Genomic DNA, 14,855 nt, shown 5'->3' with positions numbered 1-14,855 from the left:
GTGTGTGTGTGTGTGTGTGTGTGTGTGTGTGTGTGTGTGTGTGTGTGTGTGTATGTTCAAAAACTACTAGACGGATTTGGCTGAACTTTGGAATGGAGATAAATAATATCCTGGATTAGCACATAGGCTACTTTTTATCCCGGAAAATCAAAGAGTTCCCACGGGATTTCGAAAAACCTAAATCCACGACGGCGAAGTCGCGGGCATCGGCTAGTAAACAATAAAAATACAGAACAAACCAGTTAAATTATAATAAAACTTGTATTCAAACGACGTTATATCTAGATCTCGGTACAAAAGGCACAGGGTTCGTGTCCGGGGTGAGCAGCAGCTGCACGTTGACGTTGGCGCGGCGCCAGCGGTTCCACATCACGTAGTGGTCCTTCCACAAGAAGTACACGGTGACAGAGTAGCCACATAACACTATAGCCATGAAGAAGTCCATTGCAGTTTCGGTGATTCGGTGCGATATTCCTGCAATAAAGAGAGATATTATTAATTCAAAAAAACGGCCAAGTGCCAGTCGGACTTGCATACGAAGGGTTCCGTATCATCGTATAAAAAAATAACACCGACGGATCTTGTTTTTTCTCTGGAGATACGGAATCCTAAAAAACAAAAAATTAAGCGAAAAAAATTGCACGGTAATGATCAAGATTTTTTTTTCACTCAGGGCCAACATCGGCTAATGTCAATTTTGAAAAACTGTTGCTTCTAAAAAAGAGCCCTGCAAGGTCAACAACTTTTGTTAGTTTTAAAAACTTCGTTTTTCGCGATAGCTCAAAAATAACTTTACTATGTATTGAGGTACATTTTACTTAAGAGATTTTCAAAAACCCAAGGGCAGGTAATCTTGCGGCTCGTTTCTTCAAGATGCGATCAAGTTTATATTAATCTAATGTTTTACACCATTCACCATCACAAAAATTAACAACTCGACCGATGATAAGTTAGTACCTAGTACCTAGTAGTAGACAGTAGTACCTAGTTAGTTAGTGACACTTCTAGGTATTTATAAAGTTACCTAATTATACCTAGTGAAAAAAAATAACGCAAAGAAAAAACAAACCTTCACTTTTTCTAGCTGCATCGAGCTTACCAAAATTGTTACCCTCAATCACAAAGTATTGTGTGCCAACGATGCATACCGCCAGAAGCCCGGCGGTTACCGTCGACAGCAGCCAAAAAATCAGGCAATCGGACTGTGAACAGAGACATCAATGTCTATTAGTTTTGATCTGAGGTTAGGATGGAGAAACCTCTTACCCATGTTATTGTTAGGCTAGGTTATAATATGAGTATAGTTAGGTTGAAAATTAAAAAGTAAATACCGTGTGTTTGTTTGTCATGCACATCAAAGTGTCACATTTAGACTTTATTTAGGTACTAAATCGATTTAATTACTAAATCGATTTTGATATTCCAAAAGCCAATAAGGTCCAAAAGCCATTTGTGGGAATGGATAATCTTTTATAACAAAATTCCTCAATCAATTTTGGACTTGCCTTTACACAAGTTCAAAAAATCTATTAAAATAATTTGCTTCTGAGAAAAGCATATTATACAGTCGAAGATTATGTAAATGATAAAAGAGCGTGGATTTGACCTGCAATTCGCTCCAGTAATGCGCGGGACTTCAATTGCTTTTGTACATGGCCATAATATTGTATATCAAATCTTTGACAAGAGCAACCGCCGAGTTTCTTGCTGGTTCTTCTCGGTAGGAAAGGCATTCCGAACCAGTGGTAGATGCTTTTGACGATTCAAAAGAACTTGTAAAAGTCTAATTGAATAAAAATATTTTGAATTTTGATCCGCGCTTGGATTCTATAGGAGTGAAACGCGCAACTAAATTTTATTCAGACCACCTGCAAGAACTGAGTTACAAAATTTGTTAAATGATTAAATACATAGCGAACGACACAGCGTTTAGGTAAGTAGTTATTTAATTACTAGGTACCCTAGCTGTACACTGAAATAGACATTTAGGTACCTGTAATTTAACACCAGCTACCCAACAAAATAACTCACGAAATTCCAGTGATTCTCAACCCAACCGTATTTCACCCCCTGACCACAAGAGGGCGCTGTCGCCCGCCAACCGCGCGTTAAAGATGGCTGACATTTGACGTGACAAGACACGGGCATATTGAATTTGTGTATCGCTTTTGCCGCTTATTGAATTATTATCACCCTAAAATTCGCAGTAATTTACGAGGCAAATAAACTAACATGTTTTGTAGGCAAATTATATTATTTAAGTAAATATTACAGGGTAAGGAAAGCCGAAAGAGGGTTGGTAGGTTAGTAAGTACCAAGTACCAACCAGCTGCTAGTTACACTACAATATGACTTTATGAATTACTTTATAAATTACAATATGAATTACTAAATGATGCCCGTGACTTTGTTCGCGTGTGTTTAGGTTTTTTTAAAAACCCCAAAGGAACTTTTCAATTTTCCGCGATAAATTAATGTAGCCTAAGTATATTCATATCATATCTACAGGATGGAAGCTGCATATCTCTGTACCAAATAGATGATGCATGCAACTTCGTCCACGTGGAATTAGGTTCTACAAGTGTAAATTAAAAATTTATATCACCCCCGACTAGTGAAGGTTATAGTAACTAGAATAGAACTAGTAACTTTCAAACGGCTGAACCAATCTTCTTGGATTACTTATAACTAAGAACACTCTCGATGAAGCCACCTTTCAAACAAAAAAAAACTAAATTAAAATCGGTTCATTAGTTTAGGAGCTACGATGCCACAGACAGATACACAGATACACACGTCAAACTTATAACACCCCTATTTTTGGGTCGGGGTTATAAATACCGTGGGGACAATGATTTTTCGGGACAAAAGTACCTATGTCCATCCCCGAGACTAAGCTACTTCTATACCAAATTCCGTGAAAATCGGTTAAAATAGATGAGCCGTAAAAAGCTAGCAGACAGACAAACGTAAACTTTCGTATTAATGGACTATTGTGGACGTGGATTTTATCTATTATTCATACAGAGAAATTACTTGACTCATGTCTCAATGGATACTTTTGATAAGAAATTACTAAAGTAAGTAAGCTTTGATAATATTGTAGTAAAAAATAGTAAAAACTGTAAAATCCAGATTCCTAAAAGGGGATAAGAACGATAATGGGCAAAGTTTGAAACCTGCGAGGTACTACAACATGCAAATATTAAAACGATAATGGGTATTTAGAACGATTTATCTAAACTGTGACGGGCCAAAGCCATAAACAAAGTGTACCGACACAAATGGCCTTTTAAAAACGAAGGACCGATCGGATTCGTCGGGAAAAAATTGTTACAAAAAAATTTGGAGTGTGGACAAAAATTTCGAAGACGTATTGCCGGATGGGCGGGCGGGCGGTGGGCGCAAATGGTACGCGAAGTAAAATGGAGTGGAATTACTGTGAGGATGCTTTCTGGTTTCTAGAGGACAATATTATTTCTGAAATACGATAGGTACTTACTAACTTTTAAATAGTATATTATATTTAGGAGAAATTAATCTGTGGCTTATCTGTACGTAATCTGTACGTAAGTCGGTCATACATTGCACATAATATTAAAGTATTAAAAAAATTGGCATAAGATTATAAAAAAGTAGTTTTTTATAATCTTATGCAAATTTTTTTAATGCCTGTGACTTCTTCCGCGTGGATTTAGGTTTTTAAAAATCCCGTGGGAACTTTTTGATTTTCCAGGGTAAGAACGTGTTTCTATACATAGGTATACTTTTTACGGACTTTCAATGTTGATGTGTTTTTTGTATGAAGCTTCTTCCTTTTAATATGAAAGCTATATAATATTGATAACTTCAAAAGGAGAGTGAATGAATAGGTACCTACAACAAGCGCACTCCATGTTCCATGGCATTATCACTCACTACTTGGTTTGATTGCAATCAGTCAATCAACCAGAACGCTAAGAAAAACGAAAACAAGTGATAGTACTGATGATTACTGATAAGATATCACAAAAAAAGCGAAAACAATCCTGTACTTTTAAAAGTTCACAATATACCTACTTATTGCAAATAAAACATCTGACACTAGAGGTCAACGAACTTTGCGTAAATAGGCCACTCGAAGCCACGCCGCATCGTAAGTGGAGCATTGGCCATCAACCCGAGTTTTGGATAATACATTGTGGATTTGAAGGATACGAAATCAGTAAAACTACAAGATAAGGCAAATGGTTATTGGCGTTGGATTGTGTTTAGGTTGTATAATATATATAATACGATATTAAGTTTTTGTTAGCGTTCTGTTTACACCTTGGAAAGTTAATAACTCAAAATTTAAAAAAAACCCCCGACACAAAAATTTCTATTAGAAAACTAAAAAAGAGCTGATAACTTTCAAACGGCTGAACCGATTTTCTTTAATTATAGCTAAGAACACTCTCGATCAAGCCACCTTTCAAACAAAAAAAACTAAATTAAAATCGGTTCATCAGTTTAGGAGCTACGATGCCACAGATGATACACAGATACACACGTCAAACTTATGACACCCCTTTTTTGGGTCGGGGGTTAAAAAAATATACCTCAAGCAGCAAAAACGTGGCTACAACACGACCATAGTCACCTGTAGATGACTCCTATTCCGCGGATTGCAGAACCACAGCCGCAGCGCCTGTAGCACGGTGTAGCGAGGCGTGCGGATCGCCGGGTAGCTGGAAATACGAGTAGAATGCATTCAATTGTCCGTACTGTACGTGCAATTGTTGGTCTATTCCGTGGTGACGTATGGAAAAACAATATCAACCTAGGTTTATAAGGTTTTCTGAACAGTTTCCCTCATGATTTTAAGCCTATTTCCTGATTTAACGACATATTATAATGTAAATAACGGGTAACGGGTACAAGTAAATGTTATCTTTCCGTTATTTAGATAATAATAAATTCGGCGGTAAAAAGGAAGGCGTCGGTCGGGGACATGGAATCAATTCCGGATACCCAAGTAAAAAATTATGTCGATTCGTTGCTCCGTTGTGACGTGATTAAAGGACAAATCAACAAACAAATTTCGCATTTATAATACGAAACTAGTTTATTTGATGTAATAAATAGTTGTTTTTTTAGGAAGGGTTATGATTTTAGCAGTCTATGTATGTATGTGTGTATGTGTGTATGTTTCTATCCAGATTCTGTGTGTTCCACCATAGCGGCTAAACTACTGGGCCGATTTTGATGAATGAGGTGAGGTGACATAGACTATACATTTTATTTTACCAAGCGACAGGAAATTTTACTATAATATTTAGCGTTTATTAAGACGATCGCAGTCGGGTTTTAGATTTACTTTACTTGTACAACTTTACAACTTTATCTTGTAGCCAGATCACTTACAAAGTAAAACGGGAAATACAAAAAAAAACATAAATTGGTGTATAGTAGAGGTGTAAAAGTAACGAAAACGAGCGTACCCGTATGCATTCGTTACTATAACAATTAGAACTCGTTACTATCGTATCGTTACTCGTTACTTTTGATACCACGTAAGATGAACGAATCGAGTCGTATTGCGTACGACAGTATGATGTCGCGGCGTTGCAACATTCGTAATCTGTAGAAAACATACTTAGGTCTACATTACATACAAAGCTGTGTAAGGTGCATTTTCTCACTTTTCCGTATTTTGAACCAGACGTGTGTGTGAAGTTATTCTCAATTTAGTTTGATTTAATAAGTGTAGAACTACAAATGAACTGTTGACGGAATCTACTAAAATATTAAATTTTTTAACCTTGAGCTTGAGCTTATGTTAAATATCTATACTATTACATAAAATTAGAGTATCTGTCTGTAATTTTCAAATAACTGTCTCATTATTAAGCTCATATGGTTATTTGAACGATACCATAACAGAATCCTACGTTTTTAAAATTTTAACAATAAACTAAACAAACATCGGCCTTTGTAACGTACGTTTTTAAATTCACCGAATGAGCGCGCTTGCGCGTAAAACATACGGTTAGCAAACGTTTCAATACACGTATCTACGGTACTTGCGTGAACCGAAACAGTGTAGGAACGGCGTCGGTCATACGACGAAAAGTGCGAGTAACGAGATGCATTTGTGAGTAACGATTCGGTACTCGGTACTAGATGGCGCACCCGTTACTCAGTAACGAATACATACGGTTCGCTACAGCTCTAGTGTATAGAAATCCGCTATTGAGTTAGAGTGTGGTAGAGTACCCATTAAATTAAATTAATCGATCAGTAAACTTCTGTGGAAAAGTTACCGATCTTGATGTATGGTTTCATTTGAGCTTAGTTAACGATGAAGTAGTTACTTTCAGTCGTCAGCAGACGAAGAAAATCGTGGATCAGTTAAAAGTGAAACTAAATCCGCCACTGATATTTTATTTGTAAGGGTTGAAAAAACCCCAATTTTAAATCATTAGCCAACACTGTTTTTCTTTTCTATTTTTGTACGGTCAAGAATTTACTTTTTCTCATGAACATGTTTATTTAAGTCTTTAAATAAATCACAAAAAATAACTACAATTCGGAAAAATCGTGAATTAACGTGTATCATGCGTAACGTGTGTAACGTGTGTTAGTGTGTAAGGAGTTGGATGTTTTCATATTGGCAGTACCGCACAATATGATATAATAATTATTATTGCTTTACAAAATAATGTATACCTGCACCACCTACCTCTAATATCTACGAGTATAGCTATATCCTTTGGACCATTTTGGTTGCCTGGAAGAGATCGCTAGGTAGCGATAAGGCCGCCAAATTGTACCTATATTTTGTTGAGCTTTGTATGTGTTTTTCAGTACTAATTTTGTGGTGTACAATAAAAGTATATTCATTCATTCATACTTTTAAGTTGCAGAGTTTATTTTCTGAGCAATGTTAAATTAATGTTATATGTATGGTCTATTTTAGATTAAATAAAATTGACATATTATTGTATATCGGTTTGTCCTGCAGCTCGCTCCAGCAATGCGTGGGATTTCAATTACTTTTACACATGGCATAATATTGTATGTCAAATCTTTGAAAAGAGCAACCGCCGAGTTTCTTGCCGGTTCTTTTCGGTAGGAAAGGCATTCCCAACCAGTGGTAGATGCTTTTGATGGTTTAAAAGTACTTGTAAAAGTCTAATTGAATAAAAATATTTTGAATTTTGAATTTTTTGTGACAACCCTATTTCACAGTTCTAAGTCTGCAATTTAGCTCGGATACTCGAACTCACTCTAACGTAATCTGTTCGATTTTGTGTCCGCAATTAGCTTGATACGATTTATCTGCGTCACACAGACAGCCAAGCGTCCGGTCGGTTTCGTTAGATACAGATCTAACTTATGATCTGTAATTCTGTACCTAGAGTCTGTTTAGGCCGATTCACACCAAGCACGTACACGTGACACGTGCGTAGTGACGCGCGTAAACCCCTAAGACACCGGGTTACGCATACGTCCACGCTTTACGCAAGCGGTGTGCCATGTTTCATACAGTTCCATACATTACAACGCAATGGTACGCGCTACGTCTACGCTTACGCAACGCTTACGCAGCCTGTGTGAACGAGCTATTAAAACCTGCAACACACGCATAATATCACTTGTTATTTTTATGGCTTGCCATACTAGATTTATTAATATAATATACCTACTAGACTGGATGATGTTTGCAAAATTATATTCTGTACCTAAACAAAATATATTTTACTTTTATTAAGTAAGTAGGTACCTACTTTATCCAGTTCAAAATTATGTCAATCTTTTACACAAACTTATAACATTGATAACCGATTAAAATATATTTGAGTAATTTATGGGAATCAAAGTTTCTGTCGCACTATACTTATATAATTACGAATTTGTATATTTGGATAAAATATCTGACTTATTGATTTTTGGGGGTGGTGGCACGTCGCTTTGAGAACCTCTGCCCTATGGTATATTTTTATATTGTTACATTTTATTCTCACATCTAGTTCATACTATTTAATTTCGATGAGAAGACGACGATTCTAAAGCAAATACTTAAAAACGATCGTTAAAACAAAGTAGTTACAGTTTCTTTCGGAAAATTAAAGTTCGAAGTACCTACGTTCTTAAAATTGAAAACGAACGGTGCCGACAACTGTTGCGACGGCAACCATTAAATAAGTAAGTTTTATTAATGAAATATCGCTGGCCGAGCTTTTAAAAGCTTTAGGTATACAGACGGGATACAAAGTACTCGCACGTAGCTTACTTATCTACGTCATACGTACAGTGGCCCTAGCATGACTTTCGAAGTTAACGCTAAGCGTTAACTAATTAACGTTAATTAATATCATTTGCTTTAACGGTGAAGAAAAACATCGAGGAAACCTGTATGCCTCTGAGTTCTCCATAATGTTTTCAAAGTTTTGTGAAGCCAGTCAATCCACACTTGGCCAGATAAGGTAGGTATATTATGCCGTAAACCCTTCTCATTCTGAAAGTAGACGAGTACTCAGTACTGGGCCAGTACAGTTAAGATAAGTAGATAATACTTTTTATTTTTTTATTCGACTACAAGTTAGCCCTTGTCATGATCTCATGTGGTGGTTAAGTGATGAAACAGTCTAAGGTGGTAACGGAAGCTTGGTAGTGTTGGAAGAAGTATAATGGCAGTTTTATTAAAGCATTACCCCATATCGGTTTCTACACGGCATCGTACCGGAACGCTAAATCGCTCGGCGGCACGGTAGGGTGGTAACTAACTAGCTAAGGCCGTAGCCTTCTATCAGACCAGACCAGTGACAATTATTAATTGGGTATTTTCCTACTTTTGAATTTGATAAATATTATTACTTTATTATAAATTAGGATAAAAATAATGACGTACGCTGAAAAAAATATTAAAATCCAACAAAGATTTACAAAGTTACAGGAATTTTAATTTTGGAGTGGGAGGGTCTTCTGTCCCTTTCTCGCAAAACGAAAATTTGTATGAAACCGCAGGAAGCTACTATGGCATTAGCACGGAGTGACGTCATAATGCTATTATCGCTATCTCTGTCTAGTCTGAAATATTTAAATGCTTATAACTTTTTTGTTATTTGATCGATTTAATAAGTTTTTTCAGTTTACGTCATTATTTTTATCTTAGTTTATAACAAAGTAATAAAAAAATTAGAGTAAAATACCCTATTGCCGGGAATCTAACCAGAACCACAGCCTTCAGGACTGCGCCAGGGTCCAGGGAGGTAATTAAGTTTAATTTCGATCAATTAAAAGTTATTTTTTAAGTACCTGTTGGTAGTTACTTACGAGGTCGCAAGAAAATCGCAAGTCTACATTACCAATTCTCTTGTTTACCCTATATTATTAGCATTCATTGCAACGCAATTCAATTAATTGTCCCATTCACAGCACGTTTTGCGAAATGAAGATAAATTCAGCAGTCATTGTACCGTTTAATTACTGAACCTGCTAATCGGCTTGGTTTATTAAATTTCATATTAATTTATCGACGAAATATTGCCCGAAAATTGAATGTGATGATGAAATGTTAACTAAATTATTAAATGTTGAATTGCATTTCGGTGGGAATGTATTTTGTGCTAGTCGTAGGTATTAATAGGGACACACAGCTTACCACTAGTTCATTATTGAGATTTAATTAGGTTTTCTACGATATTATGGCGAAACAACAGTTTTGTAGGTATACAATATTATATCTGTACAAGTTTTTTCATAGGGTGCGCTAAACCACGATTTCTTCAACATCACTGGTCCAAACATACATATATATGTTACTTAATAGGTTTGGTACACTGCCAACTAAAAGGTTTTTGATAATTTACAGGCCTGTCACTTCAGACCAGCCCTCCATCCAAACAGGGCTTGATATCACTAAATCATTATGTACACGAGATTAATGATTTGTACACAGAGCGTTTGACATCTCCTATATTAGATTTGGTACTAATTATGATCTTAGTGCTAATTACGTATACACCCTGTAGGTAGTAATTTATGATCTTGATCATCACTATATTGCTTACTAGCAATAATCGAGATTGGCATATGACTCTGTAAGATATACCATGAGTCAGGTGTGACCTATTTAGGTCATAAGTATGTGACTATGTGGGTGACCGAATTTGGATATCCGTTATTGGCAGACACGGCAGACATACCTAGCCTTTTAGTGCGGATAAAATTCATAATTCAAAATATTTTTATTCGATTAGACTTTTACAATTTTTTTTGAATCGTCAAAAGCATCTACCACTGGTTCGGAATGCCTTTCCTACCGAGAAGAACCAGCAAGAAACTCGGCAGTTGCTCTTTTCAAAGATTTGATATACAATATTATGCCATGTATAAAAGCAATTGAAGTCCTAAAATACGTTTTTAAAACAATGTGGGTAATTTATGACTTAAAATAAAACGTCTAAAATATTAAATTAAATATGTCTTTTATTTTTTTACAGTTAAACCATTGCCTGAACTGATATTGAAGTTTGAAATCTTGATGTCTAACGTTTTTTTCCGGAAAATTTAGGATTTTCCGCGGTATTAAAAAACCTGAATCCCCGCGGATGAAGTTGCGGGCATCAGCTAGTTTATAGGTTTTATTGACAGACAAAATTTTAAATTGTTGTTTATTAAATAGGTAATAAGTGACTGGCACTAATAAGTATAAAAAATGTCATAAATGTCTTTTTATAGTGATTATTTTCCAAGACTAAGTATACCTAAATAAAAACTACAATTCTGTACAAATAAATTAATAAAAATAAATTAAATAAATAAAGATAGGTATCACTCTCTCTCTCACATCGGAACTCGTGTTACTACTATGTCAAAGAGTAATAAAATAAAATAGACATTACCTGAAACCGCACAGCTCACAGTGGTTTCTGCCCACTTGATTAAGCCACCTTTGCAAACACGAGAGGTGGACGTTTGCCAGCGACCCCTTGCAATTGCAAGGCGATATTAATCTGTTGGAACGTGGAGCAGAGAATTATTTTTAAACCTTATATGGCTATGATAGTTTTAATATTATATACATAATTTTAATAGTTTTTAGTTGCATAATTTTATACCTGTGTAAATAAATACCTGATTAAGCTTATTGGTTTTTATTCAGATACAAGTTTGCCCTTGACTGCAATCTCAACTGGTGGCAAGTGATGATGCAGACTAAGATGGAAGCGGGTTAACCTGGAAGGGGTATGGCAGCTTTCATTAAACCCATACTCCTTTGGTTTCTATATGGCATCGTGCCGGAACGCTAAATCGCTTGGCGGTAAGGCTTTGCCAGTTATAGGGTGGTAACTATCCACGGCCGAAGCCGTCCATTCAAAAATTCCCATCATCCTTTGTGTATATTTGCCGTGTCAAAAACTACTTTGATACAGCTGAAATGATTTTGACAAGACTTACGCTGATAATAAATAAGGACTATGAGTGCAAGGAAGTGAGACAATCTAATTTGTATCCTGGGATAACAAAATATTCCTAAGTGATTAGTAAGAAATATAACGTACTACTTATACAGTTAAAGAGGAAGTACACCTTAGTAAAGGTACAAATTAGACGGAAAGTCATGTCATTATTTGGCCACTCGCCATATTATTTTATTGAACCTTTTGTATAACTTTTTACATTTTATTGAAACTAGCCCGACTACGGCAAAGCTAAAAGGATGGGTTTTGATTTTTAGTAAATCTTTTTCTATGAAAACATAGCCGACGGATGTCGTCCTGCTGGACATAGGTTTCTTGCAGGAATTTCTCCACGTCACATCGCGTCGTCGCGGTTTTGCCTGTATCCAGCGCTTCCCTGCGATTATTTAGATATACTTACTCGTAGTTTGATGTCGCCTTTCTATTGAATAAATTAAAAAACTATATTTCCAACCACTATTGATACTTGTATGAATTGATATCAAGATTTGTAACTAACTTAGTTATTTTAATACAAGTTTCAACTATTATTACTTCTGAACGTGATTCCGAACTAATATTCTAAACATTATGTACAAGTAATACGTTTCAGCGACGTTCAGTGCAATTTGAAACTCATTCGACGGGTGCTAATGAAGCTTCCGTATCCAAACATGACTAGTAGGGTTGGCGCTATCCTCGCTCGTTTGGAGCTACTCAATATTTTTCGCATGCAAATTATAAAAGTCAGCAGGCCACCGTCGATTTAAATTTAATATGGTTGTGCTACTTACCCACTATAGTAACAGGCATAAAATACTTCAATTCTAAAAATGCTGATGGATTTGCAAAAGACGTAGGTACCTATATTAATCCAATGCTTTATATTTGGTGAGGCTTTTGGGACAATGTTGTTGACGCTTTTATTGGTTTGACTAATTGTTCGTGTTCCATCAAAAGTGGTAATTATTTTAATTTTTTTTAATTACTATCTTTGATTAGAATTTTTGCAGACACTAAAATTGTGGTTTGAAAAAGCGTCACTGTCTGATCATGGAAGTAGGAGGAAGACATTGGAACTCTTTGATGGGATAATAGCAGGACAAACGAATTTAGAACTTGTTTTTAGTTTTTAGTTTTTGTTAGAGTTGAGTCGGACTCCCACATGAATCGTTCCGTACCATCGTAGGTACAAAACCATTATGAAATTTTTAGTTTTTTTTTTTTAAATATTGAGGCCATTTTGAAATTTTAATTGTGTTTTTGGAGCGGCAATAGAAATACGCATACTGTGAAAATTTCAACTCTCTCCTAGAACAGAAAACTTTGCATATAATTGAAAGATGCCTAATAATGTCCAATTGAGGATCCATGTTGGTTGAAAGTAGTACTTTTTTTTAAAAACCTAAATAAAATTGACAGCCCTGTTGAATATGACCCTGATAATTAGGTTACGTTTGCTTCCACTGCTATTTTGGTTTATAACGAAATATTTTGGACAGTTTATTATTATGTAGGCGTAATAAAAACATTAATCGAAAATTGGATAAAAGCAGACGTTACTTAGCGAAAATCTATGATAAACAAGGAACAGCAAGTGTAATTAAGAGTACTATAATCTGCCAAAACCGATGAATCTGTATGGTGCAACGTGTGACATGCTATATAAACTACCCGCTCTCCCACTATTAAACATGCAGGAAAAGCAAGCAAGCAATACACACCACTATACTACACAACACACATATCTTTCAAAATACACTCAACTTACCACTTCGATACCAGTGAATCCTCATAAGTTGTAGAGTCTACAATCATTCATTAATCATAGTCAATTATTACCAGTATGCAAGTAAAGTAGTGAAATATACTTCCTAACCTTTCTTTTCCTCTTGTCATGCAAATCCTGCACACATTAGAGCCGATGCTTGAAAGAGAATCGCGTTGTACTACTTCTAAGTCTGACCTTTCCGTCGCATTACTTAATGTTTTATTTTTGTTCCTTTCTTCAATAGTTTTGGATTGTTTAGGAGAATTTTTTGTAAGTGTAACTTCATTCGCAGCTCTTTCATTAGTTATAAGACTTGCATGCGGAACATTCTGTACTAAATCATTGGTTATTGTACTGATAACAGCACGAATATTCACATTTGATGCTTCGTTTACTGTATTCGGCACAGTTTTATTCAGTTTGAAACAGGAGGCCATGAACTTCTTAAGTTCATTGTATGTAATAGAACCATCTTCTTTATTTTGGAAATTTTCTAGTATCGGTATTTTCAGTTCTTTCATCTCTACATGTTTTGTTTGGTCTGCTTTACCAAAGCTTATTGAGGTAAGTCTGAGAGCATCAGCAACATCTTGGCTTGTAATAATTTGTCTGATGCTATGCTCGGACTTCGAAAGTCCAGTTCTTAGGTTATTCCTAGGACTATGTGGGATTGCTCCTGGTAAATTTAAAACTCTAGAAGGACCGGCAACATTTTGCGTTTGTATAATTGCATTGTTAATCGATTTCTTACCGAGTATATTTTCTTCTTGCGATGATTTTTCTTCTATTGCTTCTGAATTTTCTTTATCATCCATTAAAACTTGCGATTCATTTGTATTTTTATTTTAAAGAAAATGTTGGTAAAATAAACCTTGTATGAATGTTTTAGTTTTGACAGCTAGGATTTAACATTCATTTATATCAAATCTGCCAAATTTGCAGACATGACCGTGCAGACGAGGTATAGACAAGGTGCAAATGGTGCAATCTCAGACTAGATAAAGGTTTTATCATGTTATACATTCAGGTATTCTAAAACTGTATACGAAATATTTTCTAGATAGTGAAATAAAACAGCACGGTGTCGTACGATAATGCATTGAAGTGCTATGGTATAGTCGTGAAATCCTATATGCTCTGGCAGAGTCTAAACCAAAGTTCGCTTTCGGAGAGACAGTCGGGTGTCTCAAAATATCTCTGAGTTCTTGGTCCCAATACACTGGAGAATTTGTCCTTCAATCACGCCGCAACGGAGCAAGGAATCGACATGATTTTTTGAATGGATAGTTAAAACCTTGAGAGTGGCATTGGTGTACTTTCTATCTCGGAAAATCAATAGATTTTTAAAAACCTAATTCCTCGCGGATGAAATTACGGGCATCAGCTAGCAGAACAAAACAGTAAAAATAAATTATTAGAGTACCTATTAATTATTATAATTGCTATTCATCTTATTTAGTCGATATTTGTTTCGGTAGCACTTGATTGAAGTGCTGAATAAAACTCAGGTACTTATCGGCAATTGTGACTCAACTCACTTTATAAACTAGAACTTGCCATGAATTTTGAAGTGCTTCGTTTTATGATGAGATAGAATTTTTTTCATCATCACATTATTTAAATTTAAAGCCAAGTTGTTGAAATCATTCGATTCC

The 14,855-nt window shown here is 35.6% G+C and overlaps 1 protein-coding gene across 2 annotated transcripts; it reads right to left on the bottom strand.

Annotated features, from left to right (window-relative positions):
* Positions 1–232: 232 nt before the first annotated feature.
* Positions 233–14,160, bottom strand: LOC123865339. Of its 2 annotated transcripts, none has more exons than XM_045906307.1 (5): positions 13,309–14,160; positions 10,872–10,982; positions 4,622–4,709; positions 1,070–1,202; positions 233–474 (listed from the first exon to the last, which is right to left on the bottom strand). In XM_045906307.1, exons 1-5 carry the CDS (start codon positions 14,013–14,015, stop codon positions 266–268), a joined length of 1,248 nt encoding a protein of 415 aa, XP_045762263.1. In that variant the 5' UTR covers positions 14,016–14,160; the 3' UTR covers positions 233–265. The 2 variants fall into 2 exon arrangements, with proteins under 2 accessions (XP_045762263.1, XP_045762265.1); XM_045906309.1 differs by having other exon boundaries at positions 1,100–1,202.
* Between the last annotated feature and the right edge of the window lie 695 nt (positions 14,161–14,855).

The sequence above is a fragment of the Maniola jurtina genome, chromosome 5 (assembly GCF_905333055.1).
Source record: "Maniola jurtina chromosome 5, ilManJurt1.1, whole genome shotgun sequence".
NCBI lineage: Eukaryota > Metazoa > Arthropoda > Insecta > Lepidoptera > Nymphalidae > Maniola > Maniola jurtina.
This window is presented reverse-complemented; position numbering and strand designations above follow the sequence as displayed.